The sequence below is a fragment of the Leopardus geoffroyi genome, chromosome X (assembly GCF_018350155.1).
Source record: "Leopardus geoffroyi isolate Oge1 chromosome X, O.geoffroyi_Oge1_pat1.0, whole genome shotgun sequence".
NCBI classification, from domain to species: domain Eukaryota; kingdom Metazoa; phylum Chordata; class Mammalia; order Carnivora; family Felidae; genus Leopardus; species Leopardus geoffroyi.
Window position 1 is genome coordinate 27,398,616 of NC_059343.1, and position 18,421 is coordinate 27,417,036.

Sequence of the window (18,421 nt, forward strand, 5' to 3'; positions counted from 1 at the left end):
TAAAAGAGAAGTTTAAGACAAGAGAAACGGCTTTACAAGAAAATATATAGTTAATGGACAAAATAATTTTGCAGTGAATCAATGATTAAAAAGACCGATATGGATTGAAGTTATCAAAACAAACTTCACAGAGAAGGCAGGGACAGACTACAAAAGGTTCAATGCTCCGATAAACCAGTCAGCTCTACATTTCTAATCATCATAATCAACTTTAAGGAGTGTGAAGGAATCCTAAGTCATTGCTGTGGTTACTTCATAATTGGATTTGGTTAGAACTCACACCTTGAAATGGCTGCACAGTTCTCATCTAAAAAGCTCCAAAAATAAAATACATCCTCATTTGGATTTAGAGAACAATTTTACTGTAAAATCTCATTATATATAGCTTCTTGCCTGTTTGAATCCTTTCCATCTGCTATTATCTGCCCCTAATAACTGTCTTCTTGTAGTGCCTAACACCTATTATATAACTTAAAAAAAAAATAAAATCGAACTTGGGGAAATGTAGTAAAGTGGTGGTTTGATTTTTATGTCAAATTTCTCAAAGGGCATTTATGGTTCTAACTGTGGCAGCTTTTTATGATTTTCATATAATGTGACACGACAGAAAAGCTTAGCCTCAACAGAGTTGTTACAGATCATTTTTCCTCTCACAATGATCTCGTTCTTTCAGTTTTAGGGGGAAGAAAAAAACCATGAAGGAGTTAAGAGCAAATTATTCTCTCCTCTCCGCTTTCTTAAGTAGAGATTTCTCTATATACTTTTGCCCCAAACTTTGCCCATGGCTTTACTTTTTGTTATTTCTAGTTGGAAGTTTTAAAAACAATCCAAGAGCAGAACATAGATTAAATCAGTTTGGAGGGGAGGGTAAAGTCTACATGACAAAGTGTATTCTATTTCCCTAATTGAAAGGAGAATATGTCGTCAGATAAATCAAAGCATGTCAATCCTTGGCGTAAATCATACAGAAGATATTCTTTCCCTGATTAAATTATAAGAAATATCTAATTCTTAAATACGATGCTACCTGTTTACTCAGAATGCAATACATATAGATAAGGGAATCTGAAAGGATTTGTGAGTTAGTAAAATTATATTCAGTTACTTTTATAAATCAAATAAAGAATGGACTCACATTGCTCTAGAAACCCTGGTATTATTTTTAGTGAATTCATCAAAGATCTCAAGACTATAGTCAAATCCTATTGCTTCCATTTCAAAAACAATACAGCTATGATCACCTTGGAAATTTACTGACCAATTAACTTGGATCATGAAAACAAAAAAATGAGAACATATTATGTAAAAACAAATTTTCACCCCAAGGTTATAGGATAAAAATTAATAAGACATGTGGCAAGAGAAATCTAGCTTAATTTCTTCTCTATAAGACAGGCAGGCACATATTAAGAGGAAGGAAATAAGGGATTCATTCATTCATTCATTCATTCATTCTAATATATATGACTAAAACCACCATAGCATTTTTTTTCTTGTGACAATAACTTCTCTTTTTCCCTTTTACACTTTCCTCAAAGAAGATCCATTCTAAAATTGAAGCCTATATAGTTTTTATTTGATTTTTTGTAATTTTATTATTTTATTTTTTGAGTTTTTATTTAAATTCCAGTTAGTTAACATACAACATCACGTTAATTTATGTGTGTATAACACAGTGATTCAACACTTTCATAGACGATCCTGTGCTCATCACAACAAATGCACTCATTAATACCCATCACCTATTTAACCCATCTCCCCATCTCCCACCTTCTGGTAACCGTCAGTTTGCTCTCTATGGTTAAGAGTCTGTTGCCTGGTTTGCCTCTCTTTCTTTCCCTTTGCTTGTTTGTTTGGCTTCTTAAATCCCACACGGGTGAGCTCATATGGTATTTGCCTTCCTCTGACTTATTTCGCTCAGCATAATACTCTCTAGCTCCACCCATGTCATTGCAAATAGCAAGATTACATTCTTAATATTATCCCATTCTTCTGAATAATAGTCCAGTGTGTGTGTTTATCTTCTCTAGCCATTCATCAGTCAATGGACGCTTGGGCTGCTTCTACAGTCTGGCTATCATAGGTAATGCTGCTATAAATATCAGGGCACGTGTATGCCTTTGATTTAGTATTTTTGGATTCCTTGGATAAATGCTTAGTAATGCAATTGCTGGATCAGAGGAAAGTTCTCTTTTTAACTTTTTGAGGAACCTCCACACCATTTTCCAGAGCGGCTGCCCCAGTGTGCATTCCCACCAACAGTACAAGAGGGTTCCCCTTTCTCCACATCCTCGCCAACACCTGTTGTCTTGTGTTGTTGATGTTAGCCATTCTGACAGGTGTGAGTAGTTTTGATTTGCATTTCCCTGATGATGAGTGATATCGAGTATCTTTTCATGCGTCTGTTGGCCATCTGGATGTCTTCTTTGGAAAAATGTCCATTCTTGTCTTCTATTTTTTAATTGGATTATCTGGTTTTTTGGTGTTGAGTTTGACAAGCTCTTTATATATCTTGGATACTAACACTTTATCAGATATGTCATTTGCAAATATTTTCTCCCATGCAGTAGGTTGCCTGTTAGTTTTGTTGATTATTTTCTTCTCTGTGCAGAAGACTTTTACTTTGATGAAGTCCCGATAGTTTATTTTTGCTTCTGTTTCCCTTGCCTCAGGAGACATATCAAAAAAGAAGTTGCTATGGCCGAGGTCAAAGAAGTTACTGCTTGTGTTCTCTTCTTGGATTTTTATGATTTCGGGTCTCACATTTAGGCCTTTAATCCATTTTGAATTTATTTTTGTGTATGGTGTAAGAAAATGGTCTGGTTTCATTCTTTTGCACATTGCTGTCCAGTTTTCCCAACACCATTTGTGGAAGACACTGTCCCTTTCCTATTGGATGTTCTTTTTTGCTTTGTCAAAGAGTAATTGACAATATAGTTGTGGGTTCAACTCTGGGTTTTCTTTTCTGTTCTATTGATCTCTATGTCTATTTTTGTGCCACTACCATACTATTTAGATTACTATAGCTTTGTAATATAACTGAAAGTCTGGAATTGCCATATCTCCAGCTTTGCTATTCTTTTTCAATATTGCTTAGGCCATTTAGGGTCTTCGGTGGTTTCATACAAATTTTAGGGTTGTTCGTTCTAGCCCTGTGAAAAACGCTGGTGGTACTGCATTAGGGATTGCATTAGCTGGATACGCCACTTTGGTTAGTACAGACATTTTAACAATATTTGTTCTTCTGCTCCATAAGCATGGAATGTCTTTCTATTTCTTTGTATCGTCTTCAATTTCTTTCATCAGGGTTTTGCACTTTACAGAGTACAGGTCTTTCACTTCTTTGGTTAGGTATCTTACTATGTTTAGCACAATTGTAAATGGGATTAATTCCTTAACTTCTCTTTTTTGCTTCTTCATTATTGGTGTATAGGAATGCAACAGATTTCTGCACATTGATTTTGTATTCTGCAACTTTACTGAATTCACTTATACGTTCTAACAGGTTTTTTTTGGTGGAGTCTTTTGGGTTTTCTACATAGAGTATCATATCATGTGCAAAGAGTAGAAGTTTGACCTCTTCCTTGATGATTTGGATGACTTTATTTCTTTTTGTTGTTTGAATGCTATGGCTAGGACTTCCAGTACTATGTTGAATATAAGCAGTGAGAGTGGACATCCCTGTCTTGTTTCATAGAGGAAAAGCTCTCAGTTTTCCTCCATTTAGGTGATACTAGTCATGAGTTTTTCATAGATGCCCTTCACTATGTTGAGGTACGTTCCCTTTAAACCTACTTTCTTGAGAGTTTTTATCAAGAATGGATGTTGTACTTTGTCAAATTCTTTTTCTGCATCTCTTGCAAGGATCATACGTTTCTTATCCTTTCTTTTATTGATGTATTACATTTACTTATTTGCAAATATTGAACCACACTTGCAACCCAGGAATAAATCCCACTTGATAGTGGTGAATGATTTTTTTAAGGTATTGTTGGATTTGGTTTGCTAGTATTTTGTTGAGGATTTTTGCATCTATATTCATCAGAGATCTTGGCCTGGACTTCTCTTTCTCTCTCTCTTTTTCTGTGGTGTTTTTATGTGATTTTGGCATCAGGGTAATGTTGGCCTCATAGAAGGAATTTGAGTTTTCCTTCTTCTCCTATTTTCTGAAATAGTTTGAGAAGAATAGATATTAACTGTCTGTTCAAGTTTTCTACCTCTTTCTGTTTTAGTTTTGGTAGTTTATACGTTTCTAGAAATGTAGCCATTTCTTACAGGTTGTCCAATTTGTTGACATCGGTTTCCATTATATTCTCTTATTATTGTTGGTATTTCTGTGGTGTTGTTATTTCTCCTTCCTCATTTGTGATTCTATTTATTTGGGTCCTTTCTCTTTTCTTTTTGATAAGTCTGGCTAGGAGTTTATTAATTTTATGAATTTTTTTCAAAGAACCATCTCCGGGTTTCCTTAACCTGTTCTATTCTTTTTTCTTTTTCGTTTCTATATCATTTATCTCTGCTCTAGTCCTTATTATTTTTTTCCTCCTGCTGGATTTAGGCTGTTTTTTGTTCTTCTTCTAGCTCCCTTAGGTGTAAGGATTGGTTTTTTATTTGAGATTTTTCTTGCTTCTTGAGGTAGGCCTTCTTGCTATATACCTCCCTCTTAGGACCACTTTTGCTACATCCCAAAGGTTTGGGATTGTTGTGTTTCGTTTTGAGTTGTATTCATTTATTTTCTAATTTGCTCCTTTATTTCCTGGTTGACCTATTCATTGTTTACTAGCATGTTATCTAACCTCCATGTATTTGGAGGCTAGATCAACTTAAAAATAATAAACTTAAAAAAAAGTCTCATCTGTCTGATAAAAGTATTCCTACTCTAGCTTTCTTTTGACAGCCATTTATTTGCATGATAAATGTTTCTCCATCCATTTCAATCTGCAGGAGTCTTAAGATCTAAAGGGCATCTTTTGTATGCAGCATATAGATGGGTCTTTTTTTTTTAAATGTGGCTCATATTTATGCCTGTAACTTCCATTTCACTTATCTAGTAATTTCATTGTATTTTACAAACTACTGCCTGAAACACATGGGGAAAAAAATGTAACGTCATTTACAGAAAAAAGAAAGCAAAACACTGATAAGTTAAATCACTTGCTCAAGTTCGTAGACACAGTAATTCTCTTCCACCTATCCACTGAATTAACAAATACTTATAAAGAGCCTTCCTTGTACACCAGACACCAAGCTCCACACTGGAACTTCTGTGTATAAAGGACTCCATAGGAGAGAGGCCTGCCTCTCCCGGTGTAGAGCCCAATCCATCTTTGAGTCCCAGGAGTCTCCCCAGACTGCCGCACTGGTAGCACGGTCCTGCTGTTTTCCCTTCCAGCACTCACCCAGGAAGATGTGCGCAAAAAAGAGTGGGGACGAAGCAGGTCCAACACGTAAAGGCTGCACAGAAGTACAACAAACGGAGAAACACACCAAGAGCTCTTTTGGTTCCACGTCGGGTCTTTTTTTTTTTTTTTTTTCCCCCTCAATTCTGACATTCTATGTATTTTGATTGGAATGTTTGGTCCATTTACATTCACATTAATTATTGATAGATATATATTTATTACCATTTTATTACGTTTTGTGGTTGTTTCTGGAGATTTTCTCTGATCCTTTCTTGTCTTTCTCTGTTTCATGTATGACTGACTTTCTTTATGGATTTTTCTTTAATCTTTGCATGCTTATTATTGCTTTTTCATATATGGTTACCATTAGGTTTGTATATATTTTCTTATGCAAATAGCATTCTATATTCAGTTGATGGTCATTTAAGTTTGAATCCATGGTTTTATTCTCTCCTCCCCATGTTTTAGGTATATGTTATTGTACTTTATATCCTTTTTTTTGAATGAGTTCCTTGACTGATTTTTTTCACGGAAATATTCAGTTTTAGTACTTTTGTGTTTCCAGCATTTGTACTGTCACTTTTGGTCTCTCCTGTCCACTCAAAGAATCCCCTTTAATTGCAGGGCTGGTTGAGGGGTTACAAACTCTTTAATTTTTGTTTGTTTGGGAAACTCTTTATCTGTACTTCCATTCTGAATGATAGTCTTGCTGAGTAGAGTATTCTTGGCTGCAGATTTTTTCCATTCAGCACTTTGAATATATCATGTCACTCCCTTCTGACTTGCCAAGCTTCTGTTGAAAAATCCCCTTTTACCATCTAAGTTACGCCTTCTGGACTGCTTTTAAGATTTTCTTTAATCACAATATTTTGCAAATTTAATTATAACACGCCTTGGTGTTGGTCTGCTTTTGTTGATTATGATGGGTGTACTCTGTGTCTCCTGGATCTGGACGTCCGTTTCCTTTCCCAGATTAGGGAAAGTTTCTGCTATTATTTCTTCAAATAAATGCTCTGTCCCATTTTCTCTCTCTTCTCCTGGGACTCCTATTATATGAATGTTATTTTGTTTGATGGAGTCGCTGAATTCCCTAAGTCTATTCTAATGTTGCATAATTCTTCTTTCTCTCTTTTGTTCAGCTTCATCGCTTTCCATCACTTATTCTTCCACGTCATTTATTCATTCCTATGATTCTTACAGCCTACTGTTCATTGCATCAAATATGTTTCTAATGTCATTTATTTCATTCTTCACCTCTGATTCTTTTTTAACTCTTTAATCTCTGTGGTAGGAGTCTCACTGATATCTTCCATTCTTTTCTTAAGCCCAGTGAGTATCCTTATGGTTGATGCTTTAAATTCTCCATCAGGCATATTACTTTTATCTGTTTCACTTAGATCTCTGGCTGTGGCCTTATCTTTTTTTTTTTTTTTTTTTTTAATTTGGGATAAATTCCTGTGTCTTGGTATTTTGTCTAAGTCTCTGCCTTATCTGTGTTAGAAAAGCCAGTTATGTTTCCTGCTCCTGAAAGTAAGAGCCTTATGAAGAAGGGGTCCTGTAGGACCCAGGGCCTGGCACTTCAGGCATTGTGTCTGGTGTATGCTACACGCATTCTGTTATTGTGTTGTTTCTGGTCTGCAGAGGGGCCAGCTGTGTGCAGAGGCTCTAACTGCCTCCTGTGGGTAGTACTTGGTCCCTTGTTTGAATGCGGTGAGTTTTAACTGTGTGTGCTCTGGTCTGCTTGTGAAATGAGACCTGTCACCACCTCCACCAGAACGGAGATTATGCCAATTTCTCTGATCTGGAGACAGAGTGCGGGAGGGGGTTTGTGCTGGTTTTCTGTGGGAAGGGCCCACCACACTGGGACTGAGGCTAGTGTGGCTGAGTAGGGCAGTTCCACCCGAGAACAGGCACTGAGACTTAGCGTAAGCAAGTTTGGCAGCCAGTGTTGTTGTGGCACGGCTTTCAGCAGGTGGCTCTGTGCTTATGCTGAGGGACTGAGTAAGAAAATGGCACTGGACAGCTACTTTGTCCCAGGAGAGGTGTCTCCATTAATGCTGCCTCTTAGGGACATGCTTCAAGAAGAGTAAATGATCTCCCTATTGTGTGCTCTAGGCACTTTTTGGAACACCGTTTCCATACTATATGCATCCGGGTTGTTTGCCTGACTTCTATCCAGGAGCAGTACAGTGTTCTCCAGGCTCTATCCCAGGCAAGCCTTGTGACCTTTAACACTCTAGGCTTTAAGTCCCACTGGTTGAAAGAACTCACAGAATTCAGCTCCTCTTGCTTTCGAAACCATTGTCTCTATGGGGAAATGTTTTCCGTGTGCTTCTTTCTCTCTTTTCCTTCTCTATGACCACAGCTCCCTCCTCTCCGCAGAGATTGCAATCTGTTTATCCCGTAACCCACATCTCTTCACTTCCTGCCTTCTTCAACCTGGCCTCTTCTGTCCTTTTAGCTGCGGAGTTTGTTCTTTCAGTCTTCAGGTTGATTTCTGGGGTATTTAGGATGATTCAATACTTATCTAGTGGTATTCAGGGGACGAGGTGGGCCTAGGGCCCTCCTATTCTGCCGCCACCTTCCTCTCTTTGCCTATTCTTTTTATTTTGAATCTCCAAGAGCACATAACACTGATGCCTTTCACCAGTAAGTGTTCAATAAATAACAGATGAATGAAAACTTATACCAAAAGCCTTTTAAAGGGAGACACTATCGTTCTAATGAATCTGTATGACATTGTAACTCAGGTCTCAAAGTGGCCATTGGAGGGAGGAAAAAAAATATTAGTAACATTTATTTTCATTACAAACTACTAAAAATGGCTACCTCACATGGGATTAATTATATACATATATTTATCATTTTAATGTAAGTAATCGTATACAGAAAAGTGTGCTTAAATGTACAAAAGCACTTAACTACCAATTATGTGTGAGCATTGTATTATCATATTCTCAATTATTTGCGAACACACACAGAAAATCAAACTGAAGTCCAAGCTCTTACCCCACTATCTCTTTCCCTAATAGTCCCCTGTCTTTAGCATGCTTTGCAACATGGCTTTTCAAAGACAATTTGTTGAACTGAGGAATAAATGACCAAAGAACCATACACCTAACATTAATGTTACCTACCATTACACTACCATTAAGGGCAACAGTAAGAGGAACTTATATTATTACACACTGTAACTACAATTATAGGCTTCAGGAACCCAAAATTATGGTGAAATGAAAAGCCCCCAGAGCAGGTAATAATATTCAGAGTATAATAACATTATATAGCTTTCAAAAAAGATTAAAATACATTGAATTACTTATATTGCTTTCTTATAAAACAGAGAAGATAAAATATTTTAGGTATTTTTATAAAAATAATAAAGGCCATTTCATATAAAGGAACCCCTATTTAGACTCAAGCAAGGAAACTTTGAGATAGAATTCAATATTTAAAAACAATGACAAACATAAACTTCCTTATCAGAATCCCACTGGTATTTTATTGAAAACACAGTATACTGGCTTTTATCAGAATTCATGTAAATATCATGGTTCACTTTTAGTTGATAAGGTTTTGACAGAAAATTTTACAGTGAACTGAATTGAAAAGTATTAAGATATGCATTTCTATTCACAGACTTTAAAATATGTAGTTTGGTAAAACTTATGTTTATCTTTAAGCCAAAAAGTGTATGATATCACATTCCATAAAAAGGTCATTAGGACACTTCGAGAATGGAATTTTTGGGGTGTGTTGGCAACTCTATGATCTTTGTCTTTAAGGAGTGTTTATTTTATCATGACCAGAGAGTATAATCTAAATCATATTGTTGAGATTGATTTATCTTTACATCCTTCAGTGAAGGTAATAGTGAATTTGGCTCTCATTAGGTAAGGAAAGAAAATTGTATGCATGTGGAGCAGTGATTCACATAGTTATGAGCTTTCTAGAGGAGACATGTACATTTGTCAGAAGATAATTGCAGTACAAAATTTGCAAATATCGCCAGCCAAATATATTACAACATTATTCTTTGTAGAAGGCAACACACACTTTCTATATATGGAAAGATGGCCCCCTCTGGTATGGTGTTTCTTATACAAGGTTGTACAAAAATGCAAGGATGAGATGAGGGCTGGATGGTTGTTTGTCAAAAGAAAAAAGCCCGAATAATCAATCTCCTTGCCCTGAGATGACTGTCATCTAACTTGTGATATCTGTTGGATACCCATGGAAATAAACTGTGCATAGTTGTTTTTTTTTTTTTTTAATTTGGTGGAGAAATGAAGAGATGCTTAAGAAAGGTGGTGGTGGAGGTTATAGAAAAAGACAAAGAAGGAAGAAATATTATGCCCAAGAGATCCGGATTTACATTAGGACAATGATATTCACTAAATAACCTTAGATCAATTAACTACATTGTCTGTAACTTTCCTCATTTGTTGAATAAGGGAAACTATTTAGAATACTCACTTTTCTACTATGCTCATGACAACAGAATAATATAAAGAAACATTCTGTTTTGTTTTCTTTTTAGTTTAAACAATCAAAGCCTTTTCCCCCCCAACACTGTTTCAACAACCTCAGGTCCCCGCTAGACGAGTTCTTTTGTCTTCAGATTGTGGCTGAATTTTTTCAACAAAAGTTATAATCAGAATGATTCTGGAGCCATTCAAATGCTCTTTGTGTAGATATAGCCAGAGTTCAAAAAAATAATCATGGAACTTTTATTAAAGACTTTGATCTTAACAATAAAAAAATTAAACACATCCAAGTAATTATTTCCCACTTAAATAACACTGTGCCTACTAAAACTGCTTATTCAATTTTTGGATAATGAAATCTCCCAGGTAGAGGTGTAATGTGTAGTTAAAAATGAATCTTGAACAATGCTATTATCATCTTGTCCAGATTGGCCAATTTGTCTCAACCCCATCCTGGAGAGGTCTTATTAGAGGATAAAACTCCTTTGCCGATTCAATTCTTTATTCAATACACGTGTCTGTGGTTTAGATTTACTGGCGAATTATCCTGAACACCTGGCCAGAGTGACTTGAAAAAAGACTATAATTTATTTAGCACAGGCAATCAGATACCAGAAGTATAAAAAATACTGGTATCATATAGCTGCCTAAATCCTATGTGTTGGTAGCAACACAGTTCCCCACTGCCACAAAGCTCTCCTCAATTTGCCAGCCTCCTCTCCTATCTCCCCATCCTCCTTCTCCCTCCCACCCTCCAACCTTTCCTTCAGTGCTTCTTTCCTCCTTCCCTCTCTTTTTCCCTAATATTCCATCCTTCCCTCCCTCTATCCTCCCTTCCCGTCTTCCTTTGTCTTTCCCTCCTTTCTTTCCCAAATTATTATATTTAATGATCATTTTCAGTAAAAAAATCCTCTAGACGTATTTCCCCCTCATTCGATAGACTGTCAGTAAAAGAAAACAATGAATAATTGTCAAAACAATTTTGTTTCAATTGTATGTAAACATGTGATCAATTAGGAAAAGAGCATTTTAAAAACTCACATTTCTTTGACACTATAAATTACAAATCACCCTCTGCTATTAATTCAGAATGTTAGGAAATCAACTTGGAGCTTCATGTATGTTTTACTTTTAAAGGTTTAATTTGTATATTTCACATCTGTATCCTTTTACAATCTAATGGTATATTTTTGACTCTAAAGTTAAGCAGTCGAGTTGCCAAAATTTTTAAAAATGTTTATTTACTTTAAGAGACAGAGAGAGAACGTGCAAGTGGGGGAGAGGCAGAGAGAGAAGGAGAGAAAGAATCCCAAGCAGGCTCTGCACTGTCAGCACAGAGCCCAATGAGGGGCTTGATCCCAGGAACCGTGAGATCATGACCTGAGCCAAAACTAAGAGTCGGACACTCAACAGACAAAGCCACCCAGGTGCCCCAAGTTGCTTAATTTTTTAAATGGTTACATTTTATAATCTTTTTAAAAATTTATAGTTGTCATTTTAACTTCCATTTTTTGCTTAATATAATTCACTTAGTAAAAATTACTGTTATTTCAAAATAGTGACAGCACATTTTTTCTAAACTGAGAAATTAACTTAATGGTAAAGGAGAACAGAAGCTTCATCTCAAGTATATAATTTTGAGTTCAAGGTCGAGAACTATGAAAAGCTAACTTGCCCAAATTTCTGGTCCTTATTACCTTTCTGGAAACAATATTTCAATCACTGTATATCTAAGGTTTGACCTGAACTTCCTAAGTTCAAAACTAAGTTCTCCTAGGTTCAGAAAATGTTGTTACAACCTCTCACCTAATTTGCTGCAATTAAAATCCCAAATTCCAATCTCAGTTAAAAATGAAGCTATTATATCACATTTCATTCACATTATTCATCAAGCCATCGACACTTATTGAGAGCCAGCTACTGTTGGTGCAAGGGTCAAACTTAAATTTAAGGTTCTGAGGCATAAAGAGTCTTTATTTCAGGTCTCCACAGAGGAAAGTTCAAACAGATAAACATATGGCTTCGATTATGATCATCACCTCCAAGTCCCCTTTATTTGCCCCATCCTTCATCCTGTCCTACATATTCAGGGGACATTTATTGTTCATTGGCTGCTCAGTATCTTTTTCCTTTTCTATTTGCAAAAGACCCCAACTTCTTTGAAGGGGAATAACTTCTCCCTCACTGTGAGGGGTTTTGCAAGGAGTTGGTTTTAAAGCAAAGTTCCCTGCTCTCCTCTAGCTAAGAGTTGGGTTTGTGACCCAGTCAAGGTCAACCGGATTCCCTTCTCCAGGATTTTGCATTCTGAAGAGTTACGCAGTATGCAGAAAAAAGAGTCACAGAGGCACTCGAGCAGTTCCTACAGACCAGATGCCCAGGCATGCTCAGTATCTTGTCTTTTCCTAAGCCTTTTTCCACTGACTCCATGCCAGTTCCAGCACATTGACTTTCTGCTTGATTCAATCAGAGGATGTTTTCTGTTGCTTACATCCAGAGAACCCTATTGATATTCAACTAAACTACACTTGATGATTTTACTTCTTTATTTAAAATCCTTTCAGCGTTGCCACTGCCTGCGGGCTATAATCAAAACCCCTTGTTCTAGCAAGGAAAGATCCCTATTTTTTAGACCCATCCCTCTCTATGCAACCACATCAATTTCTTCCCCACCCCCTTAATTTCAGCCATTTGGAATCGTAATTTATATAACACACTACTCTGTTTTCCGCCTCAGTGAAAAGTGTGGCTTGTTTCTTCTGCCAGGATTACCTTTCCCTTTTTATTTACCTGATTAACGCCAGCTTGTTCTTTAATACTTGCTTTGAATGTTATGCTCTTCAAGAAGCTTTTCCTGACAAGAGAAGCTCTTTTCGGGGCGCCTGGGTGGCGCAGTCGGTTAAGTGTCCGACTTCAGCCAGGTCACGATCTCGCGGTCCGGGAGTTCGAGCCCCGCGTCAGGCTCTGGGCTGATGGCTCAGAGCCTGGAGCCTGTTTTCGATTCTGTGTCTCCCTCTCTCTGACCCTCCCCCGTTCATGCTCTGTCTCTCTCTGTCCCAAAAAATAAATAAACGTTGAAAAAAAAAAAATTAAAAAAAAAAAAAAAAAAAGAGAAGCTCTTTTCTCTTCCCTGGCTTAGTCAGATGTCCTCTTCTTGAAGTAAGTCCCTAGAGCATCTCCCAGCCATGCCCAAGGGGGCAGAAAACTATGGTGGTTAAGGGTGGGGGCACTGGAACCAGACTGCTGGAGTTCAAATTCTACTGCTATCTCTCTACTACTTGGCTTTGGGCAGGTTATTTAACCTCAATGTGCTTTATGATCAATCTCACAGCGTTGTTGTGAGCATTAGGTAATACACGTGAAGTACTTAAAAGTGACTAGCACATGACTAGTGTTAAATACGTGCTAGGTATTATCCAGAAATTTATTTCTATCATAGTGCTATTTTTGCTCTCTTTCCTTCACCTACTTTAATCTGTGCATTCCTATCTCGCCCAACTCTGTATTTCCCAGGCACTTAGTAGTAGCTCAATAAAAATGTGTTCCATGTGTATATGAACAAATTAGCACTGATAGTGTTTTGTAGTTTATAAAGACCTTTTGGAATATTACCTCATTTCTCACACCTCAAGTATTAAATTAAGGATTGTTTTATTTACAGTTTTACAAAGAGAAAAATGTTCCTTGATATTATAATAAATACCTCCCCAAACCTATCATTTTCTTGTTCATGTACACACACATACACACACTCACGCTTGTTTAATGTTTACTTAGGGTCATTTTACTGGCCAGTTAGTGATTTAAAGCTATAAATTATTTTTTATTATAGAAATTATTTTTTATCAATTATTTTGCATTATTTTTTTAATACGAGGGGAAGAAGCAGGAAAAGCACTCTACTATTGAGCAAGGGAAGAGAATAATATATATAATATTTATCTCTATAAACATGACATACATGATATCTCTATCGTGTGTGTGTGTGTGTGTGTGTGTGTATGTGTGTGTGTGTGTATTTAAAAATTCCTGGCTTTCTGTGACCCTAGGCACGGCATTTGAGCTTTTCCTCTGAATTAATTTTGGATCTATATTTAAAGATTATCATTTTGAAGAGGCATCAAATTAGTGGTCATTTCTGAAAAAGACAAACTTATTTTTTTTTTTTTAATTTTTTTTCAACGTTTATTTATTTTTGGGACAGAGAGAGACAGAGCATGAACGGGGAGGGGCAGAGAGAGAGGGAGACACAGAATCGGAAACAGGCTCCAGGCTCTGAGCCATCAGCCCAGAGCCCGACGCGGGGCTCGAACTCACGGACCGCGAGATCGTGACCTGGCTGAAGTCGGACGCTTAACCGACTGCGCCACCCAGGCGCCCCGACAAACTTATTTTTGTGAAGACTACTGAGCAGGTCGATTCTAAAGAGAACCTAAAGGCGAGGATCACAAACTCTTCACAAGGGAGCGGGGACTTCCTCTTCCAATCTAACACCTAGTGGCTTTTACAGGGGGCCATAACATCAATGGCAGAATGGCCTGTAGATGTGGAAATGAGCTCTTATTTTCATGTAGTATTATTATTTGACAGACAGTTTGCATAATACAAATTCTGTGAGCGGGCAGATTTATAAACTAATATTAATTACTAACATTAGTTGAGGACTTTTCGTAGGAAGGCAGGATAGGAAGCATTTTCCATGCACTACCTAATTCAATCCTCATGACAACTTATAATGCAGAGGTAGTATCATTATCCACGTTGTACAGATAAACTCAGGTTCAGGGAGGTTGGATAACATACCAAAGGTCACACAACCATAGTAGAAGGGTCAAGCTTTGAAACCAGACAATCTAACTCCAAGGGCCTTGCCTTAAACATTATAACATGTTGTTTCCTCTGGTTAGTAATACCTCTTGAAGTATTGGTAGAACTCAACATGATACTGTGAAAGAACATCTCTCTTTTTTCTGTATCTATTAGCACCCTGAAATTGGAAATGCATAGCACTGTGTCTGGCATAGACTATGTATATAAATACATATATGCCACTAAACGGTAGCCACACTTACATGGGTACTGGCAAGCAGTGTATGTAGTTAGAATGTTTAGGCTTAGGAACCAAACAGACTTGGATTTGAATTTTTGCTCTGCTACTTACTAGGAGCATAACATCTCAAAGGCTCATGCTGAAGAATGTATCTACTAATACTTGTTATAAAGGAGTAGTAAAACATTGGGGCGCTGGGTGGCTCAGTCGGTGAAGCGTCCGACTTCGGCTCAGGTCATGATCTCACAGTTTGTGAGTTTGAGCCCCGTGTCAGGCTCTGTGCTGACAGCTCAGAGCCTGGAGCCTGCTTTAGGTTCTGTGTCTCCCTTTCTCTCTGCCCCTCCCCTCTCGTGCTCTGACTCTCTCTGTCTCGCAATAATAAACATTAAAAAAAATTTAAAGGAGTAGTAAAACAAATTATACATATTTATATACTAGTTACGTATCTTTATACACCCACATATCCATCACTATGTGCTGAATACGAATGTGAATCTGTGTGTCCTGCGCCCAGAAAAGGAAATAGACTGTGGAATTAGTTAAAAAAAAGTATTCACATCTTACCAAGTGAATAACTTTTACTAATTTTTTCTCATTCAAAGAAAAACAAAAGTAAAGTTTGGATAAGATCTTATTTCCTGGGTCTGTGTCCTAAGACCCAGAGAATTATTTGACCACAATCATGTTATTTGCAAGCAACAAAGAAATAACACTTAATTCAGGTGTCCTGAATCTAAAATCAAGGTCCTTTGGATGCAAACTGTTTACTAGCCAGTTTTTTTTTTTATTCCTACTGAATTGCTAAAGTTCACTTTAAAAAAAAAAAAATGTCTGCCTTACTCCTTTTTTCAAAAAGTAGCTGTGTACTAACTAAATATCTTCAAAGAAATTTATTACTTCTGTAGAAAAGATTTGGAAATCACTTACCAGTGAAATAACTACAGCAAATAAACACTTCAAAATGATTTTTCTTCTTCACTCAAAAATATAAAAGATACATAGTGTATTTGTTCTAGCTAAGTCAACCAGATTTATATCAATGGATTCCTAGGTTTCTAACTGATGTCATGATTTTGCAGGATGGATTCCAAGAGGCTGAGAAATGCAATCTTTGTATTAAGGACATATTTATTTGACTATGGCATTGTATAAATTCCAGTATTAACATCTAAAGTATTGAAATATTATGTTTGGTACTCTTCTTTTCTAAAAAAATTATAACTTTCACTTATACTTATCATTAAAGGAGGAAAATTGGCCCAGACAACTCAAAAGAGTGAACAACCAATTTCCAGTTTATTATATTTGATTCCGTAATATATTATGGCCGAAAGCTTCCAAAACAAACAGTTTCAATGTAAAGAGCTCAGTTGAACTACTTATTAAATACATTTTTTGAAATACTAGTTGTTAAGTGAATTTCATTAAGCCAATTATACTTGTCAAGTTTATGGTTTTTTCCTTGTATCATTCCGTTCTAATTTATGGCTGTTTTAGAAAATGGCATTAACTTTTTTTCTGGATCATCCTCAGGCTGAACAGAGTAGAGACAGTGTGTGCCTGACAGAGAAAAGCTGCCTGAAACCTGGTGGGAAAAGGGTCTGGGAGAGGGAACTGACATGTGGAAATTTTTCCCTTGAAATCACACATTCAACCAGGCTTTCGTTTTTTCCCCATACCTTCTGCTTGATGATCATTTCGTTGATGTCTTCAAGATCACCCACCATCACCCTCTGTGATTTTATAACTCGATCAAGCAGAGACAGCCAGTCGGTAAGTTCTGTCCAAGCTCGGTTGAAATCTGCCAGAGCAGGCACCTCCAACAGCAAGGAAGATGGCATTTCTAGTTTGGAGATGGCAGTTTCCTTGGTAACCACGGGTTGTGTCACCAGAGTAACAGTCTGACTAGGAGCTAATTTTTTTTGTTTTTCAAAAAGAAAAAAAGGAAAGAAAAGAAAAATTAGAAACACAAGCAAAGAAGCCAATTTCAATAACAATAGAACAAGCTTAATTAAAGCACAACGATTTGAGCCCAAGTATTATTTATGACATAACATATTTTTTCCCAGCAATGTGAATACTTTTCACAGGATTACATGATAGGATAATTCAGAGACTCAAACTTTTCATTAGTGTACATTGAACAATCGTTCAAAATGATTTTGCTTATTCTCATGGCTGGACAGTTAATTTAATTTCAATAGTCCCCAAATAACAATTCTATAGACTGTGGAATTAGTTAAAAAAAAGTATTCACATCTTACCAAGTGAATAACTTTTACTTATTTTTTCTCATTCAAAGAAAAACAGAAGCAAAAGCAAAGTTTGGATAAGATCTTATTTCCTTGAACGGGAAGTAAATTACTTTGGAGGTGGTGAAAATCTAGCGAAACCAAAGCCAATTAATTTGGGAACAGCTTGTCGTATTTTTTTTCCCTGTTCTTTCAGACTGGTCATAACATGACTGGCAGTGGAAAAAACCCAAGCTACATTATTTTTGGTAAATCAGACCTAATAGAATTTTTTTCTCTGTGATTCTTTACCACAACACTGTGGTCTGGGCAGGGAGATCATCATTACCACCAACTTACACAAGGTGAAACTAAAATTTGGGAAAGTTAAAATACCTCTCCAAAATCAAAATCTACTAAATTAGATGGAAGTTTCCAAACAATCTATATGTTAAGAATGAAGGCTCTGAGTTGAGTGATTAAAAGGGAATTCACAAAAAATAGGTAGCCCGATTAAAAATCTGCCAAGGACTTGAATAGACATTTCTCAAAAGAAGACCTATGATTGGCCAACAAGCACAGGAAAAGCTGCTCAACATCACTCATTATCAGGGAAATGGAAATCAAAACCACAGTGAAGTATCACCTCACCCTAGAGTTTCATCAGGCAGAACAAAAACAGAAACCATTAGCTGCAATGTCAATGAAGCAGTATTAAGTAGCCATAAAACGTAGATTCTTCTGTACTGCATTTATAATACTTGATATTGGTATAGAACTTTCAGCAGTGTAAAAGTGTGTTTTCAGTAATTTTTCTACTTGGAGTGGAGTAGTGTGGAGCACTATTGTATAAGATGGCACATGATAATGGTTAAAATCCAAAGGCGGACTCAATGGCTAATATACGAAAAGTATATAAAACAGTGCCAGAAAATAACAACAATATCAGCACAGTTTCTGACACTGGCAGGTAATAATGTTAGGTATTACTATTTTCATCAACACTTGATAAAAAAGAGACATAGAGATGAACAAATACAGTGAGAAGTTGGAGATAAGGGGTAGAAATATGTGAAATATTTGGGAAAACCTCAAAGGTTTGTATGTGGCTCTGTATTTACTAAAGGGGGCTGAGCTTGCTGGTGTGAACTGATATGAAACACCCACAAACAGCCACACAGCGGGGGGATGGAAGCTAAGTGATGAGGGGTACAGAAGGCCTCATCGAGTTTAAAGTCGGTAGCCTCTGAAGCC

At 36.8% G+C, this 18,421-nt stretch overlaps 1 protein-coding gene across 11 annotated transcripts in view; it reads right to left on the reverse strand.

Annotated features, from left to right (window-relative positions):
- DMD (dystrophin) overlaps nucleotides 1-18,421 on the reverse strand; it is a 2,127,700-nt gene that overhangs the window by 624,181 nt on the left and 1,485,098 nt on the right. For all 11 annotated transcript variants that reach the window (XM_045472664.1, XM_045472669.1, XM_045472671.1 and 8 more), the window contains one exon: nucleotides 16,616-16,848. In XM_045472664.1, the coding sequence (XP_045328620.1) occupies nucleotides 16,616-16,848 (233 nt within the window). The remainder of the gene's footprint in view (nucleotides 1-16,615; nucleotides 16,849-18,421) is intronic.